Raw genomic sequence first — 26,120 nt, 5'->3', positions numbered from 1 at the left:
TCTTATCTGAACCATCTTACTTTAAGAGTTCGATTTGTAATCTTCCCTCAATATCTGGTCATGATTTAATTATTGATTAGATTTGGTCTGTTTTTCTAGCCTGTCTTTTTTTAATGACAGTTAGGAACATTTAATAGTGCTAAGTTTCTGGTCTTACACTTGGGTTCAGAAAATAAATCATATGGGTTGGATGTTTAAAGGAGTTAAATGTTTTAGTTGAGTACAGGCTTTGACTTGCCCCATTTCTGTCCTGAGAAGACTGCTTCATAGGCAGCTTCGTGCCAGCCTTAGCCTTTTGCAGCTCAGAACTCTTTAGTTTAACTCCCACCAGGCTCAGCTTCTCTGCTATCAGGGAATCATAGGAGTTGTGCACTATGCTGGGCTTAGGCATGTTAAGATTCTCATTTTCTCCCTTGTTAATGTAATTGTCTGGCCTCTAAATTTGCCCTGAACACTTCTTTTGACTGTTTCATTTAAATTCTGATACATAGTATGATTGATAGTGTTGTAATTATCTTTGAGATAATTATAATTTGAGGTATTATTTTAAAATGTCTCTGTGGTTTTCAAACGCAAATTCTTTGATTTGCCAAAGGACAGATTTTAGGATTGAGATCCACCTTTTAAACATTTTACATATGTCAGATTCCTTTATTTTTGTTCATATATTGTTTTTATACAAAAATATAGTGATGCTTTTTTTTTTTTGATAAATGATTTTGTTCTGAGAACTTGTTTTGAAGTTTTGATAGGCTTGGGTTAATGAGGGTGGGGGAGGAGATTGTATTTCTGGATTCTGTCTGTAGAATGTTGCTTGTCTTTTTATTGTTTTAGTCAATTTTCTTATAGTGTCTCCTGAAATATAATGATTAAATTGTCTCTAAGCCCAGACTTAAAGCATTTTTATCTTCGTGTAGGTCTTACAAGAACTTGTTTTTACATCTTGATAAAACAGAAATTAAAAAGTAGCTGCTACACAAATACTTACAATGTCATCTGAGTGGTTAATTATTATGACTTTTAAAAATTCAAAATGTGGATAAAGGAAATTTATATTTTTGCACTAATACTGTTTTTTTTTTAATTTTAAATTTATTATGTACACTATCTTGTTAGATCCTTTCAAACACCCCTGTGGGATATGTATGTATGACTGTCCATTTTACAAATGAGGAAATTAAGGCCTCCAGGTCTGCTTTTTTTTTTTTTGTCCTGTTGTACCATGCTGATTCTTTGCTTTAATAACCTTTTGATAATCCTCTGGCTATAATATTTTTAGTCAGCTGGGCCAGAGAATCGGCTTGGGATAGAGACAGTAGGACCCAGGTTCAAATTCTGCCTTTGACATATGACCATATGTGGGCAAGTCACTTGTGTCCCTGAGCAGCTTTCCCTAAGGCTCTAAGTTACAGAGATGGTTCTAGTCTTCATTGATAGAAGTTGTTCACTGAGAACTCCCTTTACAAATGAAATCAGAGCTCCTCTCTTCCACTCCAAATTTGGAATTATAAGTGGCTGAGACAAAGTCTTTGCTTCAAGACATCGACATCTGAGAAGTAGCTATCCTTGCTTTGTGGTCCACCTTTGCCAAGCAGCATCACGTACTCTCTATAACTTTCTTGTTGTGGTGACTCTTTAGAGGAGACTATGTTCTCAACCTACACATTTTTTTTCCTACATTGAATAGTGCTTTAAATTTTTTTTTTGCCTATAGTATTTTTCCTTAGTAACCCAGAGCAAATACTGAGTCCATTTTCTAACTAGTCCATACAAACTGTCTTCTACCTATGGAATTTACTTGCTGGATTTTTTTTTAGTCAGTTCACTTTTTATAAAAACCTTCCTTGTCATATCTTATTGAGAATAATATTTGCAGTATAACATATAAGAAAACATTATAAAGAGGGAGGATGTCAATTTATGATTTCTGATCATATTTTGCTATATGAATTTTTTTTTTGCTTTATTAATCTTAATTTTTGGATTGCAGCTTTATGTCAGGTCCTTGTTTGGTCTTGTTTTGTATTCCCTAGGGACTTGATTGCTATTTTCTCTGTATACCGAATGCTGTGTTTTTGAAGGAACTCAAGCACAGTTCAGGCTAGGTAACTGCAAACTATCAGTGTGCCTAAAATGGGTCAGATCTAGAAAGAAGTCTGACTGCTACCCTCCTGGTGTGAGCATTAGACTTTTCAGAAAGCCATGAAATTGGGTCTGGGGGACAGAATTGTAGGTTTGTCACTGGTTGTTGTTCCAGTAGACTTCTGCTGGCCTCAACTCCTGTTAGCTAGCTGGAAGGTTTTGCAGCAGGTTTGGAGAAAAAGAACCAAAGATTCCTCCTTGATCTGAGCTTTCTACCCTGTTCTCTCTCAGTTGTAGTTTGCAGTCTGAGCAAGGTGTTGAATACTTGACCTCTTGGGTTTAGTGCCACATAGTTCCTGCTCCTTACTGAGTAAATAACCTTATGCCAGGTCTGAGAAACCACTCCTTGCCCTGGTACACAACTAGAGGTCAATCTTGTGAAATTTAGACAACAAAAAAAGGGAAGCATTCCTATATGTAATGCAGAACACACAAAAAAAGAGAATTCTGTATGAAACCATGAATCACTTTCTCATATTGCTTACTTTAAAAAAAATTAGTATATAATACATTTTACATGCCACTTTAAAAATCACCCTGCTTGTTTAAGCTTTTTCTGACTTGCTTTTGCTCTGTTTTGTGAGAATAAAAAAAATTTCAATGTCCCTTAAAAAATCAGTTTTATTAATTCATTTCCATCTGACCCCTTCCAATTAGCTGAAGGAAAGAAAGGGATTAAAAAAAAAAGTACCCAAGCAAAACAAATTCACATGATGCCCATGTCTAAAAATGTATATCTTTGTATCTTGATTTCCATCACCTCTTCATCCAGAAGTGATGTGTACCTTCATAAGAGGTCCTCTGGAGACATGCTTAATCTTTGACTTTATTTGAATTTTTAAGTCTTTCAAAGTTTTTTTTTTTTCCACCAGCAAAGTCCAGCAGCAAGATTTAGAAAGAGAAATTTCATTTAAAACAACTCTAGATAACAAAATATTGGGAGTCGTACAACCAAGACAAACTCAGGAACTTGATGAACATAATTATAAAACACTTTGCACAAAAATAAAGTTAGACCTAAACAATTGGATTAATGAATTAATGTCCCAACTTTGCCACATCCCCTCCAGCATTCATTACTTTCCATAGCTGTCATGTTAGCCAATCTGCTAGGTGTGAAGTGGTACCTCAGAGTTGTTTTGATTTGCATCTCTCTGATTATAAGAGATGTAGAACACTTTTTCATGTGCTTATTAGTAGTTTTGATTTCTTTGACTGAAAATTGTTTATTCGTGTCCCTTGCCCATTTATCAATTGGAGAATGGCTTGATTTCTCGTACAATTGATTTAGCTCTTTGTAAATTTCAGTAATTAAACCTCTGTCAGACATTTTTGTTATGAAAATTGTTTCCCAAATTGTTACTTCCCTTCTGATTTTGGTTACATTGGTTTTGTTTGAACAAAAACTTTTTAATTTGATGTAATCAAAATTATTTATTTTATATTTTGTGACTCTTTCTAAATCTTGCTTGGTTTTAAAAATCTTTCCTTTCCCAAAGGTCTGACCATGTATATTATTCTGTGTTCACATAATTTACTTATAATTTCCTTTTTTATGTTCAAGTCATTCACCCATTCTGAGTTTATCTTGGTATAGGGTGCGAGGTGTTGATTCAAACCTAATCTCTCCCACAGTCTTCCAGTTTTCCCAGCAGTTTTTGTCAAATAGTGGATTTTTGTCCCAAAAGCTGGGGTCTTTAGGTTTGTCATAGACTGTCTTGCTGAAGTCACTTAACCCAAGTCTATTCCACTGATCTTCCTTTCTGTCTCTTAGCCAGTACCAAATTATTTTGATAACCAGTAGTAGTCCCTTGGTAACCGAGGATAACGATTGTCTTTGTGCGTTTTCATCTATGATAGATGAGTGTGCACAAAGACACTTGTGCATGAAGGAGATTTAAGTGGAAAAGTCGATGCACAGAGACAGTCCCACTCTCTCGGCATTGGAAGCCTGGATCCATTGGCACGAAAAGTCGTTACACCTGGAGACTTCCTCAGCTGCATTGGATGGCCATGTTGTCTTTTGTGCTCCAACATGCCCTAAGCACTCCACCGTGCTTTGTTGCGTCGCCATCTCAGCCGTTGAACCTTCTTATTGGTTTCTTCCGTCTGTTCGGCCTAAGCAGTCTTCACATGCTGAGTGAGCAAAGCCTTAGTTCACCAGGGATCTAAGACCCGATGGCTACCCTCACAAGGTTTGGCCGGCATGTTGAAGTCGTTGCCTGGGGTGTGGCTGCTGCCTCATGCTAGCAGCTACTAGGAGTCACAAGTGAGAGCTGGGTGTCAGGTGAGGGTCAGAGGTTGGAGAGCTGCCCTAGGAGGGCACGACAAGCCCTCCATACCAGAAATATTACTCCTCTCTGAACATCCCATACATAACCACTGCTTTATAATATAGTTTGAGATCTGGGACTGCAAGGACACCTTCCTTTGCATTTTTTTTTCATTATTTCCCTGCATATCCTTGATTGTTTGTTCTTGCAAATGAACTTTGTTATGGTTTTTTCTAATTCAGAAAAAAAGTTTTTGGTAGTTTGATGGGTATGGCACTAAATAAGTAAATAAGTTTGGGTAGGATGATCACTTTTATTATGTTAGCTTGTCCTACCCATGAGCAGTTAATGTTTTTCCAATTGTTCAGATCTACTTTTAATTGTGTGGAAAGTGTTTTGTAGTTGTGTTCATATAGTTCCTGTGTTTGTCTTGGCAGATAAATGCCTAAGTATTTTTTTTTGCATTCTTTTTTTAAAAAATTATTTTATTTGGTCATTTCCAAACATTATTCATTGGAAACACAGATCATTTTCTTTTCTTCCCTCCCCCCCTCCCACCACCTCTCCCATAGCTGACGCGCAGTTCCACTGGGTATCACATGCGTTCTTGATTCGAACCCATTTCCATGTTGTTGGTATTTGCATTAGAGTGTTCATTTAGAGTCTCTCCTCAGTCATATCCCCTCCACCCCTGTAGTCAAGCAGTTGCTTTTCATCAGTGTTTTAACTCCCACAGTTTATCCTTTGCTTGTGGATAGTGTTTTTTAGATCCTTACAGATTGTTCAGGGACACTGCATTGACACTAATAGAGAAGTCCATTACCTTTGATTGTACCACAGTGTATCAGTCTCTGTGTACAATGTTTTCCTGGTTCTGCTCCTTTTGCTCTACATCACTTCCTGGAGGTTGTTCTAGTCTCCATGGAATTCCTCCACTTTATTATTCCTTTTAGCACAATAGTATTCCATCACTAACATATACCACAATTTGTTCAGCCATTCCCCAATTGAAGGGCATCCCCTCAGTTGCCAATTTTTGGCCACCACAAAGAGCGCTGCTATGAATATTCTTGTACAAGTCTTTTTCCTTATTATCTCTTTGGGGTACAAACCCAGCAGTGCTATGGCTGGATCAAAGGGCAGATAATCTTTTATCGCCCTTTGGGCATAGTTCCAAATTGCCCTCCAGAATAGTTGGATCAATTCACAACTCCACCAGCAATGAATTAGTGTCCCTACTTTGCCACATCCCCTCCAGCATTCATTACTTTCCTTTGCTGTCATGTTAGCCAATCTGCTAGGTGTGAGGTGATACCTCAGAGTTGTTTTGATTTGCATCTCTCTTGATTATAAGAGATGTAGAACACTTTTTCATGTGCTTATTAATAGTTTTGATTTCTTTATCTGAAAACTGCCTATTCATGTCCCTTGCCCATTTATCAATTGGAGAATGGCTTGATTTTTGTACGATTGATTTAGCTCTTTGTAAATTTGAGTAATTAAACCTTTGTCAGAGGTTTTTATGAAAATTGTTTCCCAATTTGTTGCTTCCCTTCTGATTTTAGTTACATTGGTTTTGTTTGCACAAACCCTGTTTAATTTGATGTAGTCAAAATTATTTATTTTACATTTTGTGACTCTTTCTAAGTCTTGCTTGGTTTTAAAATCTTTCCCTTCCCAAAGGTCTGACATGTTTACTATTCTGTGTTCACCTAATTTACTTATAGTTTCCTTCTTTATGTTCAAGTCATTCACCCATTCTGAATTTATCTTGGTGTAGGGTGTGAGATGTTGATCCAAACCTAATCTCTCCCACACTGTCTTCCAATTTTCCCACCAATTTTTATCAAATAATGGATTTTTGTCCCAAAAGCTGGGGTCTTTAGGTTTGTCATAAACTGTCTTGCTGAAGTCACTTAACCCAAGTCTATTCCGTTGATCCTCCTTTCTGTCTCTTAGCCAGTACCAAATTGTTTTGATAACCACTGCTTTATAGTATAGTTTGAGATCTGGGACTGCAAGTCCTCCTTCCTTTGCATTTTTTTTCATTATTTCCCTGGATATCCTTGATCATTTGTTCTTCCAAATGAACTTAGTTGTGGTTTTTTCTAATTGCCTAAGTATTTTATATTGTCTAGGGTGATTTTATTTTATTTTTTTCCATTTGAATAAGTTTATTTAGTCAATTTAGAACATTATTTCTTGACTATATTATAGTGAAATTCACCTTTAAAGATTGATATAATACTAATTTATGGTCGCCAAGGAATTTACTTATGAAATTCCTAAAATGAAACACTCAGTCAGAATGGAGTTTATGGTGATTTAATCACAATGGGTGTAAGGAAGAAGGAGAGGGAGAAAAGGAAAGAAGGGGAAAAGGAAAAAGGTTAACTCAACCTTCTGGCAGAGCTAGAGGGAGTTTAGGCCTGAAGGCCAGGGTAGAAAGGAGAATCAGTCCTTGATTCACGTGACCGATCTGAAGGAAAGCTGTCTGTGGGCCTCCTCCCTGCTCAAGTTCCTAGCACCAACTGGCACCTAGCCCTGTCCACAGGAAGTGAGTGAATTCCAGAGGCTGTTCCCTATCTCACTTCCTGTGCCTCACAAGTGCCAATGGTGACTCAAGCTTGTTTTAGGACAGCCCAGGTGGGCAGTTATTTCTGATTTGTCATTGACTAGCACATGCCCGTGTAGTGTGGGTGTGCACAATTTTGGGTGCTAGACCAAGCAAGATGGAGATTTTAAAATTCACAATCCCCCCTGATGATGATTGGGGGACTAGTCCTCCCCAATTGATCACTAAACATAAGCATCCTGCTCCCCGAAAAATTCTAACTGCAAGTGTATACAAAATCCAATTAGGGGGCAGTCCCCTTTGTCATAAGAGGGTATATTCAGAAAAACATTCAATCAACCGCACCCCAAGGTTCATTCTGGATCTTACTATAGTGAAAGAGTTTAGATATCTTTCTGCAAACAGTTCATTCTCTGGATTCAGTCAGTTAGCAAGTTTCTTCCCTGAAGATCTATCTCGAATAAGATTTAAATCTTGTATTTTATGAAAATACAACTACAATAATCACATTATTTCCCTTCCTCCACTCCACCCACTCTTCCTGCAGCCAATGAGCAATTTCATTGGGTATTACTTGTGTCCTTGATCAGAACCTATTTCCATGTTGTTGTTTACACTAGGATGTTGTTCATTTAGAGTATACATCCCCAACCATATCCGTCCGACCCATGTATTCAAGCCATTGTTTTTCTTCAGTGTTTGTACTCCCACAGTGTTTGAGCACAATAGTATTACATCACCAACAGATACCACAATTTGTTCAGCCATTCCCCAATTGAAGGGCATCCCCTCATTTTCCAATTTTTTGCCAACTCAAAGAGCGCTGCAATGAATATTTTTGTACATGTCCTTTTCCTTATTATCTCTTTGGGGTACAAACCCAGCAGTGCTATGCCTGGATCAAAGGGCAGACAGTCGTTTATCGCCCTTTGGGCATAGTTTCATATTCCCCTCCAGAATGGTTGGATCAGTTCACAACTCCACCAGCAATGAATTAATGTCCCAACTTTGCCACATCCCCTCCAGCATTCATTACTTTCCATAGCTGTCATGTTAGCCAATCTGCTAGGTAGAAGGTGATACCTCAGATTTGTTTTGATTTGCATTTCTCTGATTATAAGAGATTTTGAGCACTTTTTGATGTGTTTATTAATAGTTTCGATTTCTTTAACTGAAAACTGCCTATTCATGTCCCTTGCTCATTTTTCAATTGGAGAATGGCTTGATTTTTTTGTGCAACTGGTTTAGCTCTTTATAAATTTGAGTAATTAGACCTTTCTTAGAGGTTTTTGTAATGAAGATTGTTTCCCAATTTGTTGTTTCTCTTCTAAGTTTGGATGCATTAGTTTTGTTTGTAAAAAACCTTTGTAATTTGATGTAATCAAAATTATTGATTTTACATTTTGTGGTTTTTTTCTACCTCTTGTTTGGTTTTAAAGTCTTTCCTTTCCCAAAGATCTGACAAGTATTCTATTCTGTGTTTGCCTAATTTGCTTATAGTTTCCTTCTTTAAATTCAGGCCATTCACTCATTCCGAGTTTATCTTGGTGTAGGGTGTAAGATGTTAATCCAAACCTAATCTCTCCCATACTGTCTTTCAATTTTCCCAGCAGTTTTTATCAAAAAGGTGGATTTTGGTCCCCAAAACTGTGATCTTTGGGTTTATCAGACTGTCTTGCTGAGGTCATTTATTCCAAGTCTATTCCACTGATCCTCTTTTCTGTCTCTTAGCCAGTAACAACTTGTTTTGATAAGCACTGCTTTGTAGTATAGTTTGAGATCTGGGACTGCAAGGCCACCTTCCTTTGCATTTTTTTCCCATTATTTCCCTGGATGTCCTTGATCTTTTGTTCTTCCAAATGAACTTTGTTATGTTTTTTTCCTAATTCAGGAAAAAAGTTTTTGGTAGTTCGATGGATATGGCACTAAATAAGTAAATAAGTTTGGGTATGGGGGCAGCTGGGTGGCTCAGTGGATTGAGAGTCAGGCCTAGAGATGGGAGGTCCTAGGTTCAAATCTGACCTCAGCCACTTCCTAGCTGTGTGACCCTGGGCAAGTCACTTGACCCCCATTGCCTAGCCCTTACCACTCTTCTGCCTTGGAGCCAATATACAGTATTGACTCCAAGACGGAAGGTAAGGGTTTAAAAAAAAAAAGTTTGGGTAGGATGGTCACTTTTATTATGTTAGCTCATTCTACCCATGAGCAGTTAATGTTTTTCCAGTTGTTTACATCTACTTTTAATTGTGTGGAGAGTGTTTTGTAGTTGTGCTCATGTAGTTCCTGTGTTTATTTCAGCAGATAGATCCCTAAGTATTTTATATTGTCTAGGGTGATTTTGAATAGAGTTTCTCTTTCTAATTCTTGCTGCTGAGATGTGTTGGAAATATATAGAAAAGCTGATGACTTATATGGGTTTTTTTGTATCCTGCAACTTTGCTAAAATTGTTGGTTATTTCCACTAGCTTTTTAGTTGATTCTCTAGGATTCTTTAAGTAGACCATCACATCATCTGCAAAGAGCGATAACTTGGCCTCTTCGTTGCCAATTTTAATACCTTCAATTTCTTTTTCTTCTCTAATTGCTACTGCTAGTATTTCTAGTACAATGCTAAATAATAGCAGTGACAATGGGTGTCCTTGTTTCACTCCTGATCTCATTGGGAATGCATCTAGTTTATCCCCATTGCAGATGTTTGCTGATGGTTTTAGATAAATACTGTTTATTATTTTTAGGAAAGACCCTTATATTCCTATACTTTCAAGTATTGTATTTTGTCAAAGGCTTTTCCAGGGCCTATTGAGATAATCATGTGATATTTTTTGGTTTGCATGTTGATATGGTCAATTATGTGGATGGTCTTCCTAATATTAAACCATCCTTGTATTCCTGGTATAAATCCCACCTGATCATAGTAAATAACCCTTGTGATGACTTGCTGAAGTCTTTGCTAGTATCCTGTTTAAGATTTTTGTATCTATATTCATTAAGGAGATTGGTCTGTAGTTTTCATTCTCTGTTTTTGACCTGCCTGGCTTTGCAATCAGTACCATACCTGTGTCCTAAAAGGAATTTGGTAGAACTCCTTCTTTGCTTATTATGTCAAATAATTTGTATAATATTGGGATTAGTTGTAATGTTTGATAGAATTCACTTGTGAATCCATCAGGCCCTCGAGATTTTTTCTTAGGGTGTTCTTTGATGGCTTGTTCAATTTTTTGTCTGATATGGGATTATTTAAGAAATCTATTTCTTCTTCTGTTAATGTAGGCAGTTTATATTTTTGTAAATATTCATCCATATCACCTAGATTACCATATTTTTTGCCATATAATTGTGCAAAATAGTTTTTAATGATTACCTTAATTTCCTCTTCATTAGAGGTGAGGTCTTCCTTTTCATCTATGATACTGTTAATTTGGTTTTCTTTCCTTTATTAGATCGAGGAGTACTTTGTCTATTTTGTTTGATTTTTTTCAAAATATCAGCTTCTAGTCTTATTTATTAATTCAATGGTTCTTTCATTTTTGGTTCTATTTATTTCTCCCTTAATTTTTAGGATCTCAAATTTAGTTTTTTATCTGGGGGTTTTTAATTTGTTTGCTTTCAAGTTTTTTGACTTGCAGGTCCAGTTTATTGATCTCTTTTCTGTAACTTGTTAATATATGAATTCAAGTGTATAAATTTACCCCAAGTACTGCTTTGGCTGCATCCTATAGATTTTTAAAGGACGTCTCATCCTTGTCATTTTCTTCAATGAAATTATTGTTTCTACAATTTGTTCTTTAACCGATTTTGTAGAATCATATAATTGAATTTCCAATTAATTTTGGAATTGGCTCTTCATGTACCCTTACTGATCATTATTTTTATTGCATTATGATCTGAAAAGGTTGCATTTATTATTTCTGCTTTTCAGCATTTGTTTGCCATGTTTTTATGCCCCAGTACATGGTCAATCTTTGTGAATGTACCATGTGCTGCTGAAAAGAAGGTGTATTCCTTTTGTCCCTATTTTTCTACATATATATTAACTCTAATTTTTATAAGATTTCATTCACATCTCTTACCTCTTTCTTATTTATTTATTTGATTTATCTAGATTTGATAGTGGTAGGTTCAGGTCTCCCAGTAGTATAGTTTTACTATCTATTTACTCCTTAAACTCCACTAGTTTCTCTTTTAGAAACTTGGATGCTATCCCATTTGATACATACATGTATATTACTGATATTTCCTCATTGTTTATACTGCTTTTTATCAGGATGTAGTTACCTTCCCTATTCCTTTCAATCAGATCTATTTTTACTTTTGCTTTGTCAGATGTCATGATTGCAACTCCTGCCTTCTTTCTATCAGTTGAGGTCCAATAGATTTTACTCCAACCCTTAATTCTAACCTTGTGAGTGTCTACTCACCTCATGTGTGTTTCTTGTAGACAACATATGGTAGGTTTTTGATTTCTAATCCACTTTCTTATTTGTTTTCTTTTTATGGGTGAGTTCTTCCCATTCACATTCAAAGTTGATTGCCACTTGTGTATTCCCCAGCATTTTGATATCCTCTCCTAGTTCTGTCCTTTCTTCTTTTGCTATATCCTTTTAAACCAGTGGTTTGCTTTTAATCAGTCCTCCCAATCCCACCCTTATTATTCTTCCCTTTCAGCTCTCCCTTTTCCCCCCTTTTTATTTATTTTTTTTAGGGTATGCTATATTCCCTCCTCTCTCCCTTTCCCTCTCTTTTTGTACTCCCTGAATCACTCTCCCCCTTTGTTTTTCCCTTCCCATTTTCCATGTAGGATAAAATAGAATTCAATACCCCATTGGATCTAGATGATCTTCCCTCTCAGAATTGATTTAACTGAGAGTAAAGTTTAAGTATTACCTATTAGCACTTTCTTTCTCTCCTTTTTATAATAGTACTCTTTTCCTCCCTTTTCCATGTTCCTCTTTGTGTGGTATAGATTTTCCTGTTTCTTATTTCTTCGTTTGTCTTGGTGCCATCTTCAATTCCCCCCTCCTTTTTCCTCTTTTTTATATCATCTTATACCACTTATTATCCCCGTCTGTTCCTGTGAATGATTCTTCTAATTACTATAATAATGAATATAATTTTTGAGTTACAAATAACATTTCCCCCATATATTGATATAAACAATTTGATCTTATTGAAGCCAACAACAAGAAAATTTGAATTAAAAAAAAATTTTTTTCCCATTTCCCCTCTCTTTCTTATTTACCTTTTCATGTTTCTCTTGATTTTTGTGCTTGGATATCAGACTTTCAGCTTAGGTCTGGTCTTTTCTTTGTAAATACTTGGAAAGCTTCTGTTTTGTTGAATGCCAATACTTTCCTCTGGAAGTATATAGTCAGTTTTGATGGGGAGGTGATCCTTAGTTGAAGACCCAATTCTCTTGTCTTTCTGAATATCATATTCCAAGCCTTGTGGTCCTTTAGTGTGGAAGCTGCCAGATATTGTGTAATCCTGATTGGTGCTCCTTGATATCTGAATTGTCTCTTTTTAGCTTTTTCTAAAATTTTATCCTTAACTTGGAAGCTCTTGAATTTGGCAATTACATTCTTGGGAGTTGTTTTTTTTTGAGGATTTAGTGTAGAGGGTGTTCTATGAACTCTTTCAATGTTCAAGAAGATCAGGGTAGTTTTCTTGGATGATTTCTTGTAGTATGATGTCAAGATTTCTGTTTATTTCTGGGTTTTCAGGTAGACTAATGATTCTCAAATTGTCTCTTCATTATCTGTTTTCCTAATCCATCATCTTGTTAGTTGAGATATTTTATGTTTTCTTCTATTTTATCAATCTTTTTTGACCTTGCTTTATTAATTCTTGCTGTTTTGCAAGATCATTAGTTTCCAAATTGCCCAATTCTGGTCTTTTAGGCCTGGTTTTCTGCTATAATCTTTTGATTTTCTATTATAATCTTTTGATTTTTCCTTTTTGTTTTGGTCTGTCCTGCTTTTTGTGGCTTCCAGCTGTTTCTCCAATTTAGAGTTTTTGTCCTTTAAACTGTTATCTTCTTTTTGAACTATTTCCCACTTTTCTTGCCAGAAGGCTTCCATCTTTTTGGTAAGCTCCAATTTATATTCTTCAGGAGCTTGTGGCCAATTTCCATTTTTTTTTTGCAAAGGTTTTGGCCCATTTATTTGAATTTCCTCTTCTGCTATTTCCTCTGTAGTCTGGATTTTTCCTCCTTAAATTATCCAGGGTCAGTTCCTTCTTTTTGTTTTTCTTGGTGTTGGGAAGTTGTTCTTAGGTACTGTTTGCCATCACTATGGTTGTTTTTCCTTCCCTTTCCATACAGAAATCTGAGTGAGGAGGGCTGGCTGTGTATGGAGCTAAGGAGTAAGGATTTTGCCTGAGGCCAGTTCTCGAGTCTCTGCAGATTCTGCTGTTTGTTGCCCTTCTCTGTGCTATCTCCCTGTGGGCACCCATGGTTTGCACTCTTTAGCCTGCTGGTGTTTCATGTTTAGCTGCTCTCAGGGGTAGGTCCTCAGTGGTGTCAGCTGCCAAGGACCTAGAGGTGCCCCTCATTCGCTCCAGAGGTGGCCCTTGCTCACTCACTGATTCTAGCATGCGCTGGCTCTGACTCTGCCTCTGTAGGTGGGGTGGGGGAGGGTATATCAACTCCCGTTTTGGTGGAAGCCTTTTCACCTCCATATGGTGTGGAAATGCCCAAATCCCATGTTCCTTCAATGCTGTGCCAGACTATAGAGTTCCTTCGTTCATATGAATTTGGGTTTTGTTTTTTTTTTTGCCTTTTTTAAGGTAGTTTATGTCGGTAGGTGGTGAGGAGAGGAAGTGTCCGCCATCTAGACTGCCACCATGTTTACCTGGAAGTCCTACCCAAGAGCTCATTATTTAACAATAACTGTGGGGAAAACTAGAAAGCAGTATGGTAGAAATTAGGTATACACTAATATCTCACACCATATAAGGTCAAAATGGATACATGAAAGCAACTAGGTGGCACAGTGAATAGAGTGGCTAGTGTGGAGTCAGGAGGACCTGGATTCAAACATGGCTTGAGACACTTCCTAGCAGTGTGACTCTTGTAATAGTGAGGGGGTCTTTGGAAAGGAAGGAAACACTGAATAGCTGAATTCTATGTGATACTTCCTCCCCTATCCCTAAGCTGAGCTGTTACCAGTGGAATCAGTCAGGCTAGACTAAAGGGCAAGTCAGATTTTCCTTCATCCTCCTTGTAATGATGGAATTTTAAGCTCCCCTCCTAACACATAGACTCTGATTCAAGTTCTATTATAAATCAAGATATCTAATTTATTTGGGTACAACGTTGTTGAAAAAAGTAATGAAAGTATAATGAAAGGACAGAAGGAAGAGGAAGTTCCTAAGGTTTCCTTTCCTATATAGCTTTTGAGGGTTTGTCCAAAGAAATCTTTTCAAGAATAAGCTCTGGCTTCCCCTAAAGGAAAAAGAGAGTCTTTATCCCAAAGATTGGCTCCAGTTGAGAATTGATATCTTCTTCTGTTCAAGCAAAGGATTTAGAGATTTTTAATTCTCCCACTCAGCTCCAAAGAGTCCCAGATAAAAAGAACCTTGGGTCTTTTCCTCCAACTGCTTTTGAGCCTGAATGGAATTTTATCCCATCCCCCCAGGTCTTGTGAAGTTCCATTTGCTCCTCTTCTGATGCATTTCTTCAAATTTTTAGATTTCCTTGTTTCTGGTAATTCCCTTGAACACACTCTGAGCAAGTAACTTAAACATATTTGCTTAGCCCTTGCCCTTCTATCTTAAGAGTTGTTACTAAGACAGAAAGTAAGGATTATGGGGGCAGCTAGGTGGCTTCAGTGGATTGAGAGCCAGGCCCAGAGATAGGAGGTCCTGGATTCAAGTCTGGCCTCAGTCACCGCCTAGCTGTGTAACTCTATACAAGTTACTTAACCCCTATTTCCCAGCCCTTATTACTCTTATGCCTTGGAACCAATATGCAGGATTGAGCCCAAGATAGGAAGGTAAGGGTTTAAAAAGAAAGTAAAAGTCATAAAATTTTTTAAAATGGATACATAGATTAGTTGTGTGCCAATCTTCCTATTCACTGAAATCTTATTGTTCCCATTTATTGAAAATTTTACTATGAATTTTATGATGATTTTTAAAATTCTCTAATGATTTTCAGACTCTATAAGTTAATTTCCTTTCCATATGGTATAAATTAATAATTTCTTGATGTAAGAAAAGCATAATATGAAACACCATTTTTGATGATGCAGCTCCTGATATCAAAACATAGTAGAATTTTTTTGTGTGCTTTATTTAGCATGTTCAGTGTGATTCAACTCCTCGCCTTCTCTAAAATGTAATAAATTTGAGTTTTGTTTTGATGTGATATTTTATAAAATGGTTCTTGAGTTGTACTTTGAGAAGAGCGTGATGGACCTAAATAGACTTCAGCGTATTTGCAACAACACTGTATTCCATTAGCAAGAAGTGGCATAATGGATGATTAGAAAAGGAAGTGCTATACCTGGTCAAGTAGCAGGCCAGTGCAGGCTAACAGATGGGCAGCCCAAATGCTGACCTGGTCCTCATGAAATCCTTGTTGGATTGGAAATATGACAAGACTCAGAAAAAGAACTTCAGTTTATTGTACTTATCCTATGTGAAAATAGACCCTGTCCAACTCTATATCTTAATGAAATAATGTTACCTTTTTCACAAAGACCTTTTCCTGTTAAGTGGAAAAATGAATGTCATTCCTACACTTTGGAACTGTAGGACATGCCCCATAATTCTAATATAGGAGAAGTAAACATATTAAGATGACTTCATCTTAAAACTTTGATAGCTTTATGTCATTTTGCTAATAAGTGATAAAGGACTTCATTCAGGAATGCTTTCCTATCTCCTAGTTCACTTGTTTCACAGATTTCCTTCACTGTTCAGTCCTGTTGCCATCTTTGTTTTATGCATGAGCTAGTGAAAAGAACTTAGTATTTGGAGTCAGGATCTGTTTAAATCTCAGCTCTGCCACTTGCTACCTCTGTGTACTCAGGCACGTCATATAACCTTAGTTTCTTCATTTGCAAAATGAAGTTTTTGGCCTAGCTGACATCTGATATTTTTTCCAGTTCTTTAAGTTGTTCCTGATCTCTCTAGGTGCTAGGATACCACTTCCTGTGTGACGTTGCCACTCTTCTGTCTTGGAAACAATGCTTAGGTAGTGACTCTAAGAAGGTAAAGGTTCAAATTTAAAAAAAAAATTCCAGTTGTCCCTGATGTTCTTAGTATAGTAGTATCAGAGATTGACTGGTGAGGAACAGTTGTGGATAACAGTGCTAAAAAACTAAAATGGAAAAGGATCCTTGTTGGGCTATATATTAACTTACTTAGAAAATCCACAAATTAACATTATCTATATTACATTGTATTTTATTTATCTTATTAATTCCATGTTATATTTTAATATGTTTGGGCCTCAAAGAAGTTTTTAACATGAAGGTTTCTAAAAACAGTGATGGGAATTTTGGGAGGTGGCATTCCTAGAAAGGAACTGCTCGGTAGCTGAAGTCTTCTTCATGGGTTTTAGAGAGTTTCCCCTCCCATCCTAGCCAGAGGGTTACTGCATGATAATTTCTTTGAAAGTAAAATATGCTTTTAATTAGTTTTTGTTTTCCAAGAGGATTTGGTAAAGGGGAAGGGTATTTTTTTCCTTATTGGTAGGAATTAAAGTTTCTTAAAGGAAAGCATATTAACAGAGTATTTGTGTTCCTTTTGTTGCAGATATGATTTTAGATATCATGAGCATATGACTTCAAGAATGGACAACTGGGAATCTATTAATTCTGATTAGCTTTAAGCAGACTCATAATCACAGAGGAACCTCATCAAATTTCATACTTTTTGCTTTAAACTTGTCTTGATATCTCACTCCTTTGTGCAGCCATGTATGGGAGTGCTCGTTCAGTTGGTAAAGTTGAACCAAGTAGTCAGAGTCCTGGGCGCTCACCTAGGCTTCCTCGTTCCCCTCGTTTGGGTCACCGCCGAACCAACAGCACTGGAGGGAGTTCTGGAAGCAGTACTGGAGGTGGCAGTGGTAAAACTCTTTCAATGGAAAATATCCAGTCCTTAAATGCTGCCTATGCCACATCAGGACCTATGTACTTAAGTGATCATGAAAATATGGGTCCAGATACACCTAAAAGCACCATGACTCTTGGCCGTTCTGGGGGTCGACTGCCTTATGGTGTTAGAATGACTGCTATGGGCAGCAGCCCTAATATTGCTAGCAGTGGGGTTGCCAGTGACACCATAGCATTTGGAGAACATCATCTCCCTCCTGTGAGTATGGCATCCACTGTACCTCATTCACTGCGCCAGGCGAGGGATAATACAATTATGGATCTACAGACACAATTGAAGGAAGTGTTACGGGAAAATGACCTATTACGGAAGGACGTGGAGGTGAAAGAGAGTAAATTGAGTTCTTCAATGAATAGTATCAAGACCTTTTGGAGCCCTGAATTGAAGAAGGAACGAGCCCTGAGAAAAGATGAAGCTTCCAAAATCACTGTTTGGAAGGAACAATATAGAGTTGTACAAGAAGAAAATCAGGTTAGTTATACTTGTATTTACCTATTCACATGTGAATGAAATGAAATCATATTTTATTTTCTTACTTGCCCCTGTCTTTCATGCCTTCTTTATCATACCTTTTTGGTCTACCTTTGTTTCTTTTATTCTTTTTCTTTTAAATCCTTACTTTGTATCCTAGTAACAGGAAGGGCAAAGGCTAGGATAGTTGGGATTAAGTGACTTGCTCAGGGTCACACAGTTAGGAAATGTCTGTGGCCAAATTTGAACCTAGACATTCCTAACTCCTGACCCCTCTACCCTGGTTTCTAAATATTTCCCAACTGCCTCATTTTCTCTGCACCACTTTGTTCTCATTTTAAAAATCCATTTTACTTCACTTTTCTGCTTATTTCCATTTGCAATTTAGTACTGTCTCTGACTCTCTCCCTTAGCATTTTGTCTTTTGCTCAATTCTCGTAAGAATACACTATACCATAAGCTGTACCAGCCATTGCTTAAAGCATTTGAGAGTATATAAAGTTATTTTCAGTTTTCATAAATATCTGGAATTATAGCACTGTAGCATTTCCTTCAAAACTGAGTGCATGGGGCAAGCTAGGTAACTCAGGGGATAGTGAGCCAGACCTAGAGACCTCTGGCCTCAGGCACTTCTTAGCTTTGTGACCCTGGACAAATCACTTAACCCCAAGTGCCTAGCCCTTACTCCTTTTCTGCTTTGGAACTGATACTTAGTATTGATCCTAGTCAGAAAGTAAGGGTTTAAAAAAAAACAGAGTACAATGCTTTTTGAGCTGTTTTCAGTTGAACAATATAATTCTGAGGTTCATCCTAGTGAAAATTTAGTTTAATTTTATTATTTGAGTGTGAACGATAAGTTGTGAAATGAATATTTGTTTTATTTAGTGATATTAATAGAATTTGATCTTGAAGATGATTAGATACCTGTTTCTTTTGATTCCTTAATTCATTGAAGTTCAAGAAAGAACAATTTACAATTTTAATTTCTATTTTTTAAAAGAATTGGCAAAATATTGTAATTATGAGATATTTCAGGTTAGGAATCAAATGTGTTATCAGTTTTATAAGCTAACCATTTATTGCTTGTCTACTCTTCCAGGTAATTTAAATTATGCTTAATTCATTATTGTGTTACTTATATCCCCATACTGATGTTTTATAAATTAAAAGTGTGAATAGATAGTTTTGGGTTCCAGCAACAGAAAACGAAAAGGTTTTCAGGGATCATTCTTTGAATCTGTGAGCCTTTAGGAGAGGTTTTATTTTTGTTTTTTTGTTTTTTTAAAGAATCACTTGGCTTGTTGTTGATATTGTAACTGCATATAAATATATCACTTAATTTTTAAGTACTGTAATGATTCTGAATTACTTAAATGATTTGTTTGAAACTTCAGCTGCCTCTTGGCATGTTGTTAAGAGGTAGGAAAGAAAGTATTATAGTAATCCTGTTTTCTGTACAAAACATGCAATTTTGATGCTTAACTTTATTCTCTATCATAAATGCTGTGTATGCTCAATAATTATATAAATCTGCTTTGGTTATTTTGTAAATATAGGCTCCTGAGAAAAAGACAATTTCTACTTTAGAAAATTCATTTTTAATAGCTTCCAATGGTAATTTTCTACATCACCTTGTCCTCAAACATATTCATTATTGACCTCCTGAAGATTTTGCTGGTGCTCTGGAATGCCTTTTCTAGACATGACAAAAATTTCAGGAAGACCATGGCAAGGAAAATGGGATCTATTATTATGTAATGTCATTGATGAAAGCAAAGAGCCAAAGGGCATGGCCACATACTTTCAAAACAAATAGCCTATATTTTCTGAATGTTCATATGTTATGATTTTAAAATATAAAAAGAAATTGGGAATAACCTTGAGCAATTTTACAAAATATGAAATAACATTACCCTATGTTATTCTAGAGAATACAGAATCTGTGTTTGCTATGTACATTTTTTGTTATAATAATAGCTGGCATTTATATAGCACCTAATATATGCCAGGTCCCAAACTAAGCATTTTACAATTATTATCTCATTTGAACCTCATAGTGGCCCTGGGAGGTATGTACTATGCTAATCCTCACTTTACAGATATGGAAACAGGAAAACAAGAGTTAAGTGACTTGCCTAGGATCACATAGCTAGGAAAGGTTTGAACCTAGATTTGAATTCAGGACTTTGTGACTTTAAGCCCAATGCTCTACTGCACCACTTTTATATGAAAGACACAGAATGTTTCAAATTTATAGATGTCTGTTTGTTGATATATATATACAGAATGTTCTGAAAGTCTTAGTGCAGTTTTAATTTTTAACAGCTTTTTTATTAACTAAGTGCGGCTAGGTGGGTTAGTGGATGGAGCTCTTGGCTTGGAGCAGAAAGAGCTGAGTTCAGATGTGGACTTAGGCAGTCATTAGCTATGTATCTCTGGGTAAGTCATCTAACCTCCATTTGGTAAAGCACTCCAGTATCTTTGCCAAGAAAACTCCAAATGGGTTCATGAAGAGTCAAGTAGGACTGAACAACACCAGTAGGCAGTGGTACCTTGTAATACTAGATAAATATGTGTATTTGTGGCTAGAAATATTTTATGATTTCATTGTTGTAAGGGGTTTGAAGTGAGAAATTTCCTCCAGCAGTACTGATCAGTATCTTCTGTAAGGGGTAAAAATTATGGTTGGATTGAATATTTAAGAATATAGTCACCAGGAATTTAATTACTAAATTCCAATGAATTACTCAAGTCAGAATGATTTTTATGGTAGTTTTATTTGCAAACAGAGAAAGAAAGTAAGGAAAATGAGAGAGAGAGCTACTCTGGTCTGGTCTGAACCAGGCAGAGCTTCAGAGGTCCCAGCAAGGGGGGCCCAGAGGATTTATTAAACAAGGCTTCCAGCCAGGAGGCCTCCTCCAAGTTGAGGGGCCTCTCTTGAGGCTAGTGCCTCCAGAAAAGCCAAGGGAAAGGAGTCAGTTCTTTTCACTTATCCACTCACATGTCAGTCCAGAGAAGCAGTTTGAATTCTCAAGTCCGAGGTCCTCTAAGGCCAAGTTCAAAGGTGAAGACCTTCTCACAGGAAGTTACTGCCAAATTTAGACAGTTTTTTGCATCACTTGCTGTGCCTTTTGTCCACCTTTTACATGTACCAATGGCAGCTTAAACTTAGTTTCTTCAGACTACCCAGGGGGCCAGTCAGTTGTTGCTGATTTGTCGCTTACTAGCACACGTGGGTCATAGACCTTCCCCCCCACAACAACATTCTTGGTGGCTAAAATCTAAAGAATAAGTAGGGGAGAGTTAATCCCATCTTCATACTTCTCTGTTCTTAGAGACTTGGAGTGAAGCTTAAGAGCTTAGAGGTTAGAGAAAGTATATATCAGAGGTTTTCCTAAGCCTTCTGAGTCCCAGACCAGCTTTCCTTTGCTATGGCACATATACATAAATAAGAATTTAAGTGCCTGTTATGTGCCATGTGCCAGTCATTGTGCTAGATTCTGGGTATATAAATAAAAATAGAACAATCTCTATTCTCAATGCTTATTCTGATACGTATTTATATACAGAATGTATACAAGGTAGTCATGGAGGGAAGGAGGGAGATCATGGAAGACTTTATGTAGAAGTAGATGTTTTGAGTTGTTTTTCATAGGAAGAGAGGGATTCTGGGGGTAAGGGGTAACCCTTGCTGAAGCAGGACATTGAGTGCTATGAGTGAAGAGCTGAGAGAAGGCCAGTTTCGATTGCTGAGGGTCAGAAGGGGAGCAACTTAATAAGGCTGAAAAGACGTTTCTGGCAGGTTTGAAAAGATTTAAAAGCAAAATGGAGCAGTTGATGTTTTATTTTGGAGGCAATATAGAATCAGTGAGTGAGTTAGGGGAATGACATGGTCAGATTATCTTTAAGGAAAATCACTGGCAGTATAGGATGGGCTACAAGGAGGAGAGACTTGAGTCAGTGAGACCAATGAAGAGACTGTTGCAATAATCTAAGGAAGGAGTTCCTAGCTGTGAGATTAACTTTAGTTAATTTTTTAGTGCCCTAAGTGACACTAAAACTAATTTAAAGAGTTGTCGTTGGTAGGGGGTTTGGAGTGGAAATGGAGCAGCCAGGTGGCTCAGTGTATTGAAAGTCAGGCCTAGAGATAGAAGATCCTGGGTTCAAATATGACTCTGGATACTTCCTAACTGTGTGACCCTGGGCAAGTCACTTAACCTCTATTACCTAGCCCTTAGCACTTTTCTGCCTTAGAATAAATATATTGATTCTAAGGCAGAAGGTAGGGGTTAACAGAGTAGTTGTCAATATGCATTGGTAGAGGGAATTCCCTACACCTGTAGAATTATAGATGAGGGCAAATACACACACACCCCTCATGGGCCCCGGGTCCATTTTCTTGTTTGCTTTAATGATTTCACAGCATTTGTATATTTTGAGTATCTCAGTTCCTCATTATATATTGTCAGGTATTTAGTAGTTAACCATAATAGATGTATTAGAATACCACTCAACTTTAACTGGATTAATTGGTAAAAAATCAAAGCCTTTTAAAACTACCAAAATGACATTTTTTAAGTGGCTACTATGTGCCAGGCACTATGCAAAAGGCTGGGCATGCAAAGAAATGCCAAGATCATCCCTGCCCTCAAAGAATACACAATTTAATGTTTTGATCTTAGCGTATAATCAACTTTTCAGTATGGTAAATCTTTTTTTTTCTTTAAACCCTTACCTTCCATCTTAGAGTCAATACTGTGTATTGGCTCCAAGGCAGAAGAGTGCGAAGGGCTAGGCAATGGGGGTCAAGTGACTTGCCCAGGGCCACACAGCTGGGAAGTGTCTGAGGCCAGATTTGAACCTAGGACCTCCCATCTCTAGGCCTGACTCTCAATCCACTGAGCCACCCAGCTGTCCCCTCAGTATGGTAAATCTTAAGGAAAATAATACATATGATAGAAAAATTCTAAGTTTGTTTTTAAAGTGGCTTATTTCCTAAGGATTAATTATGTAGTACATTTTGTTAAATGGGTGTTAGAGTAAGAACTGAATTTAGGTCACCAGCTTTGACACTGTATTTTCTCTTCTACTGTTTCTTCTATGCCTTGAGCATTCAAAAATTAAATAGTAAAAAAGTTTCCTACCCTGTTTCCAGTAAAAAGCCCATCCAGGGATGGATACTGCCATTATAAAGCGTAAAAACACTTATTTTAACATTGAAAAAATAACGATAGGCATGTGCCTTTATTTTGAAATAATCTTAATTGCCCTCTTTTTGAAAATGTCACACACACACCCTCTGCCCTGCATTATTAGGCTTTTTTCAAAGGCAGTGCATTTGAATTTTATGAAAATACTAAGGTATGCTCAGTTCTTTGAAAGCACAAGAGTCCAGGGAATTATGATGCCAGAAGAGCCATATTTGAACATGGACTTTGCTAGATTTTATCCTCTTTTCTAATTGAACATTTACTGAAGCTGGCAAGACTTCTTGATTCTTTCTGCACACACTGTAATTACTACTACAATACTAAGAGTGTGCAACTTTGGGCCAAAAAAGGAAAGGTACAATTTAAAAGTAAAGTTGAAACCCTGCAATGAGTTGTAGTAACTTGGAATGCTAATTAATAGATTATAGTAAGCCAGCAGTGTGCCTTAATTAAACTTTGTATTCATTATATTTTCCAAAGCCTTTAGTGGCCCCTCCTCTCACTATTTATAAGGGAAAGTTAGTTTAAAAAGATTGACTATAATTAAACCAATTTCCCCATTTTACTTTGGGACTAGGGATTTTTTTTTTTTGCTATGTTTTGTCTATTCATAATATGTAGTCTGAATAGGGCATTGATATCTTGGTCCAGTCATAACAAATTAAACACATTTGCCCAACATTGCCTGGTGTGTGGCTCATTTTTACTCTGTTATTGTAGAAGATCATTTCTAAAGTACCCAGCTGCTTTTAGATTCTAATAGTCCTTTTGTACTTAAACTTCCAGATACTAGAAGCTGGTTAGTTAAAGCAATAAATGTTATAATAGAAACTCTTAATTGTAATTTGCACTGACCAAAAACAAAAATCCAACTGAGCTTTGGTTCAACTCCCAGAGCTAAGCCTTTCCTCACATGCATGTCTGATTTGTAACTACAAATATTTTATCCTTTCTCCCTGATAACATCATATCAAAATACTTTATCATAGATTTTCATGATGGATATATTTATTAAAAATTTATTATTTTTCTACATTTGACTGAATTCAGAGTACATCCTGTTTGAGGTAATTTTATTGTTTGATTTCTAATTTAAAAATAATTTTTTCTTTTACTTATGGGCTTTTTCTTTCACAGTATCCAAAAGTTGTGTAACAAATTCATTATGTGGTTAGTTTTCTCTTATGGCTTGCTTTTTCCAGTTGGTCACTAATTATTTATATAATCAACTTGCTGTATAAAAGAGGCCATTTCTTGGATTTAAAGATACAATTCTTTTTTTTTTTTTAAAAACACCTTAGTGGCTAAATTTTGTATTTATTTCATCTACATTTCCTCATATATTCCTTCCTACCTTGAGCGTCATCTCTTATAACAAAAAATAAAAACAACAAAACAACAGTTCACCAAAACTAATTAACATATCTAAAAAACGTCTGACTTTTATATTCATTGTTCTACATCTATAATTCTTCATGTTTGCAAAGAAAGTGTGGGAGGTGACTTCAGATATCCTCCCTGGGGCCCAAGGCTCATGATTATTATGATTTCACAGTATTAAATTTCAGTTATTTTGTTATTTTGAATATTTATTATAATATATATTATATTTGATTATTTATTATATGAATTTGTTATTCAGTTATTTTTTCTTTCCATAGCCATTATTGTAATCGTGTATATTGTTTTCCAAGTTTTACTTCTTTCACTTTGCATTGGTTCATATAAGTTTTTCCATGTTTCTCTGCATTTGTCCTATTCACTATTTCATTCATTGCAATAATATGCCATTACATTCATGTCAGTTAGTCAACAAGTATTTATTAGGGGCTTTCTGTGTGCCAGGTACTGTGCTGAGTGCTATGAGTACAAAACTCTTGAGTAGTTTGCATTCTAATTTTGGGCAAGGGAAGTCAAGAAAGAGGAAATTTATGAAAAGATCGCTAAATTTGACAATTAAAAGATCATTGGTGACTTTGGAGATGTTTATGGAACATCTAATTAGAGAAGTCCAAAAGATAGTTGATGATGTATAACTTGAACTCAAGAGAGAGGTTAAGACTGGATATATAGATCTCAGAAACAGCTGCATACAGAAACCATGGGATCTGATGAGATTTCCAAGCAAGGTAGTTTATAGAGAGACCCTTTGGGGGGACATCCATAGTTAGTATGTATGATCCAAATGGAGATCCAACAAAGGAGATTGAGAAGGAGAGCCAGGAGAGATCACTTCCATGAAATCTTAGAAAAGAGAGAGTATCCAGAAGAAGAGATAGGTCAACAATGTCAAAAACTGTAAGAGAAGCCAAAAAAGATAAAACTTAAGAAGAGATCACTACATTTGGTAACTAAGAAATCATTGGTGACTTTGGAGCATGTACTTTCAGTTGAATGATGATATCAGAGGCCAGATCTTAAAGCTTTTAAAACCAAGTGAGAGGAGAAAAAGTGTAGGCAGTGTAACAAGGGAATCACTTTAAAAGACTGATATATATTAATTTAAGGTCGCCAAGGAATCAGCTATGTAATTCCTAAATGAAAAACTCAAGTCAGCCATCAGCCTTTTTTGGAGTTTAATTACAATAGGAGTAAGAAAGGAATTAGAGATAGAGAGAGAGAAAAAGGGAGAGAAGGGAATAGGGCTTAAATACCCCTTCTGTTTAGGCTGGGCCAAAAGGCCCAAGCCCTTAGATAGCTGGGGCAAAGAAAAGAGATCAGTCCCTATTACTCACGTGTCCAAAATGGAGAAACAGTCTCAGAGGCCCCCACCTTCAGCTTCCTTCAGAGCAAGCCTTCTCAGAGTCCACTGCCACCACCGATCAACTCTCCCCTCCCCGAGTCTTCAGACCCCCTATCTTTAAGGAAACCCTCCAAGTTGCCTCCCCTCAGTCCTCACATCTACCAATCACTGTTCATCAATTTCCCTGTCAATGGAGGCTCTAGCTTAACCCAGGACCGCCCAGAGGTTTCTGGCTTTTGCACATGTCTGTTGAAGGTCATATTTTCAAATGATTAAATCTTTACTCCTTTGCTACAGCCCTTTCTAAATCCTGTTAACTTGAGTAGGGTAGAGATTGGAATAATTAAATTTTGATCTAGGCTGCAGCCCTTACTCAATCCTATTAGGACTGAATAGGGTGGAGATTTATTCCATGTATCTCCATTGTATCAATTCTAAAATCAATCAAGACTCAAAGAAATTCCTGTTCTATGCTTAAGCATAGGTCAAAGTCCTTTCCATTGTTCAGCAAAGGGTTTCTGTCCTAAAGTAATCTTAAGAAGGGAAGAGAAAGAACCTCCCATGCCAATGGGGTTCCCATTCCAATA

General features: G+C 36.7%; 1 protein-coding gene across 10 annotated transcripts in view; it reads left to right on the top strand.

The window, feature by feature from the left end:
* Window positions 1–26,120, top strand: part of ERC1 (ELKS/RAB6-interacting/CAST family member 1) — a 457,438-nt gene that overhangs the window by 100,576 nt on the left and 330,742 nt on the right. For all 10 annotated transcript variants that reach the window (XM_056800772.1, XM_056800770.1, XM_056800774.1 and 7 more), the window contains exon 2: window positions 16,750–17,580. In XM_056800772.1, coding sequence (XP_056656750.1) covers window positions 16,912–17,580 — 669 coding nt within the window. In that variant the 5' untranslated portion in view covers window positions 16,750–16,911. The remainder of the gene's footprint in view (window positions 1–16,749; window positions 17,581–26,120) is intronic.

Source organism: Monodelphis domestica, chromosome 5 (genome assembly GCF_027887165.1).
Source record: "Monodelphis domestica isolate mMonDom1 chromosome 5, mMonDom1.pri, whole genome shotgun sequence".
NCBI lineage: Eukaryota > Metazoa > Chordata > Mammalia > Didelphimorphia > Didelphidae > Monodelphis > Monodelphis domestica.
Note: the sequence above shows the minus strand (reverse complement) of the source record. Positions and strands in the feature narration are given on the sequence as shown.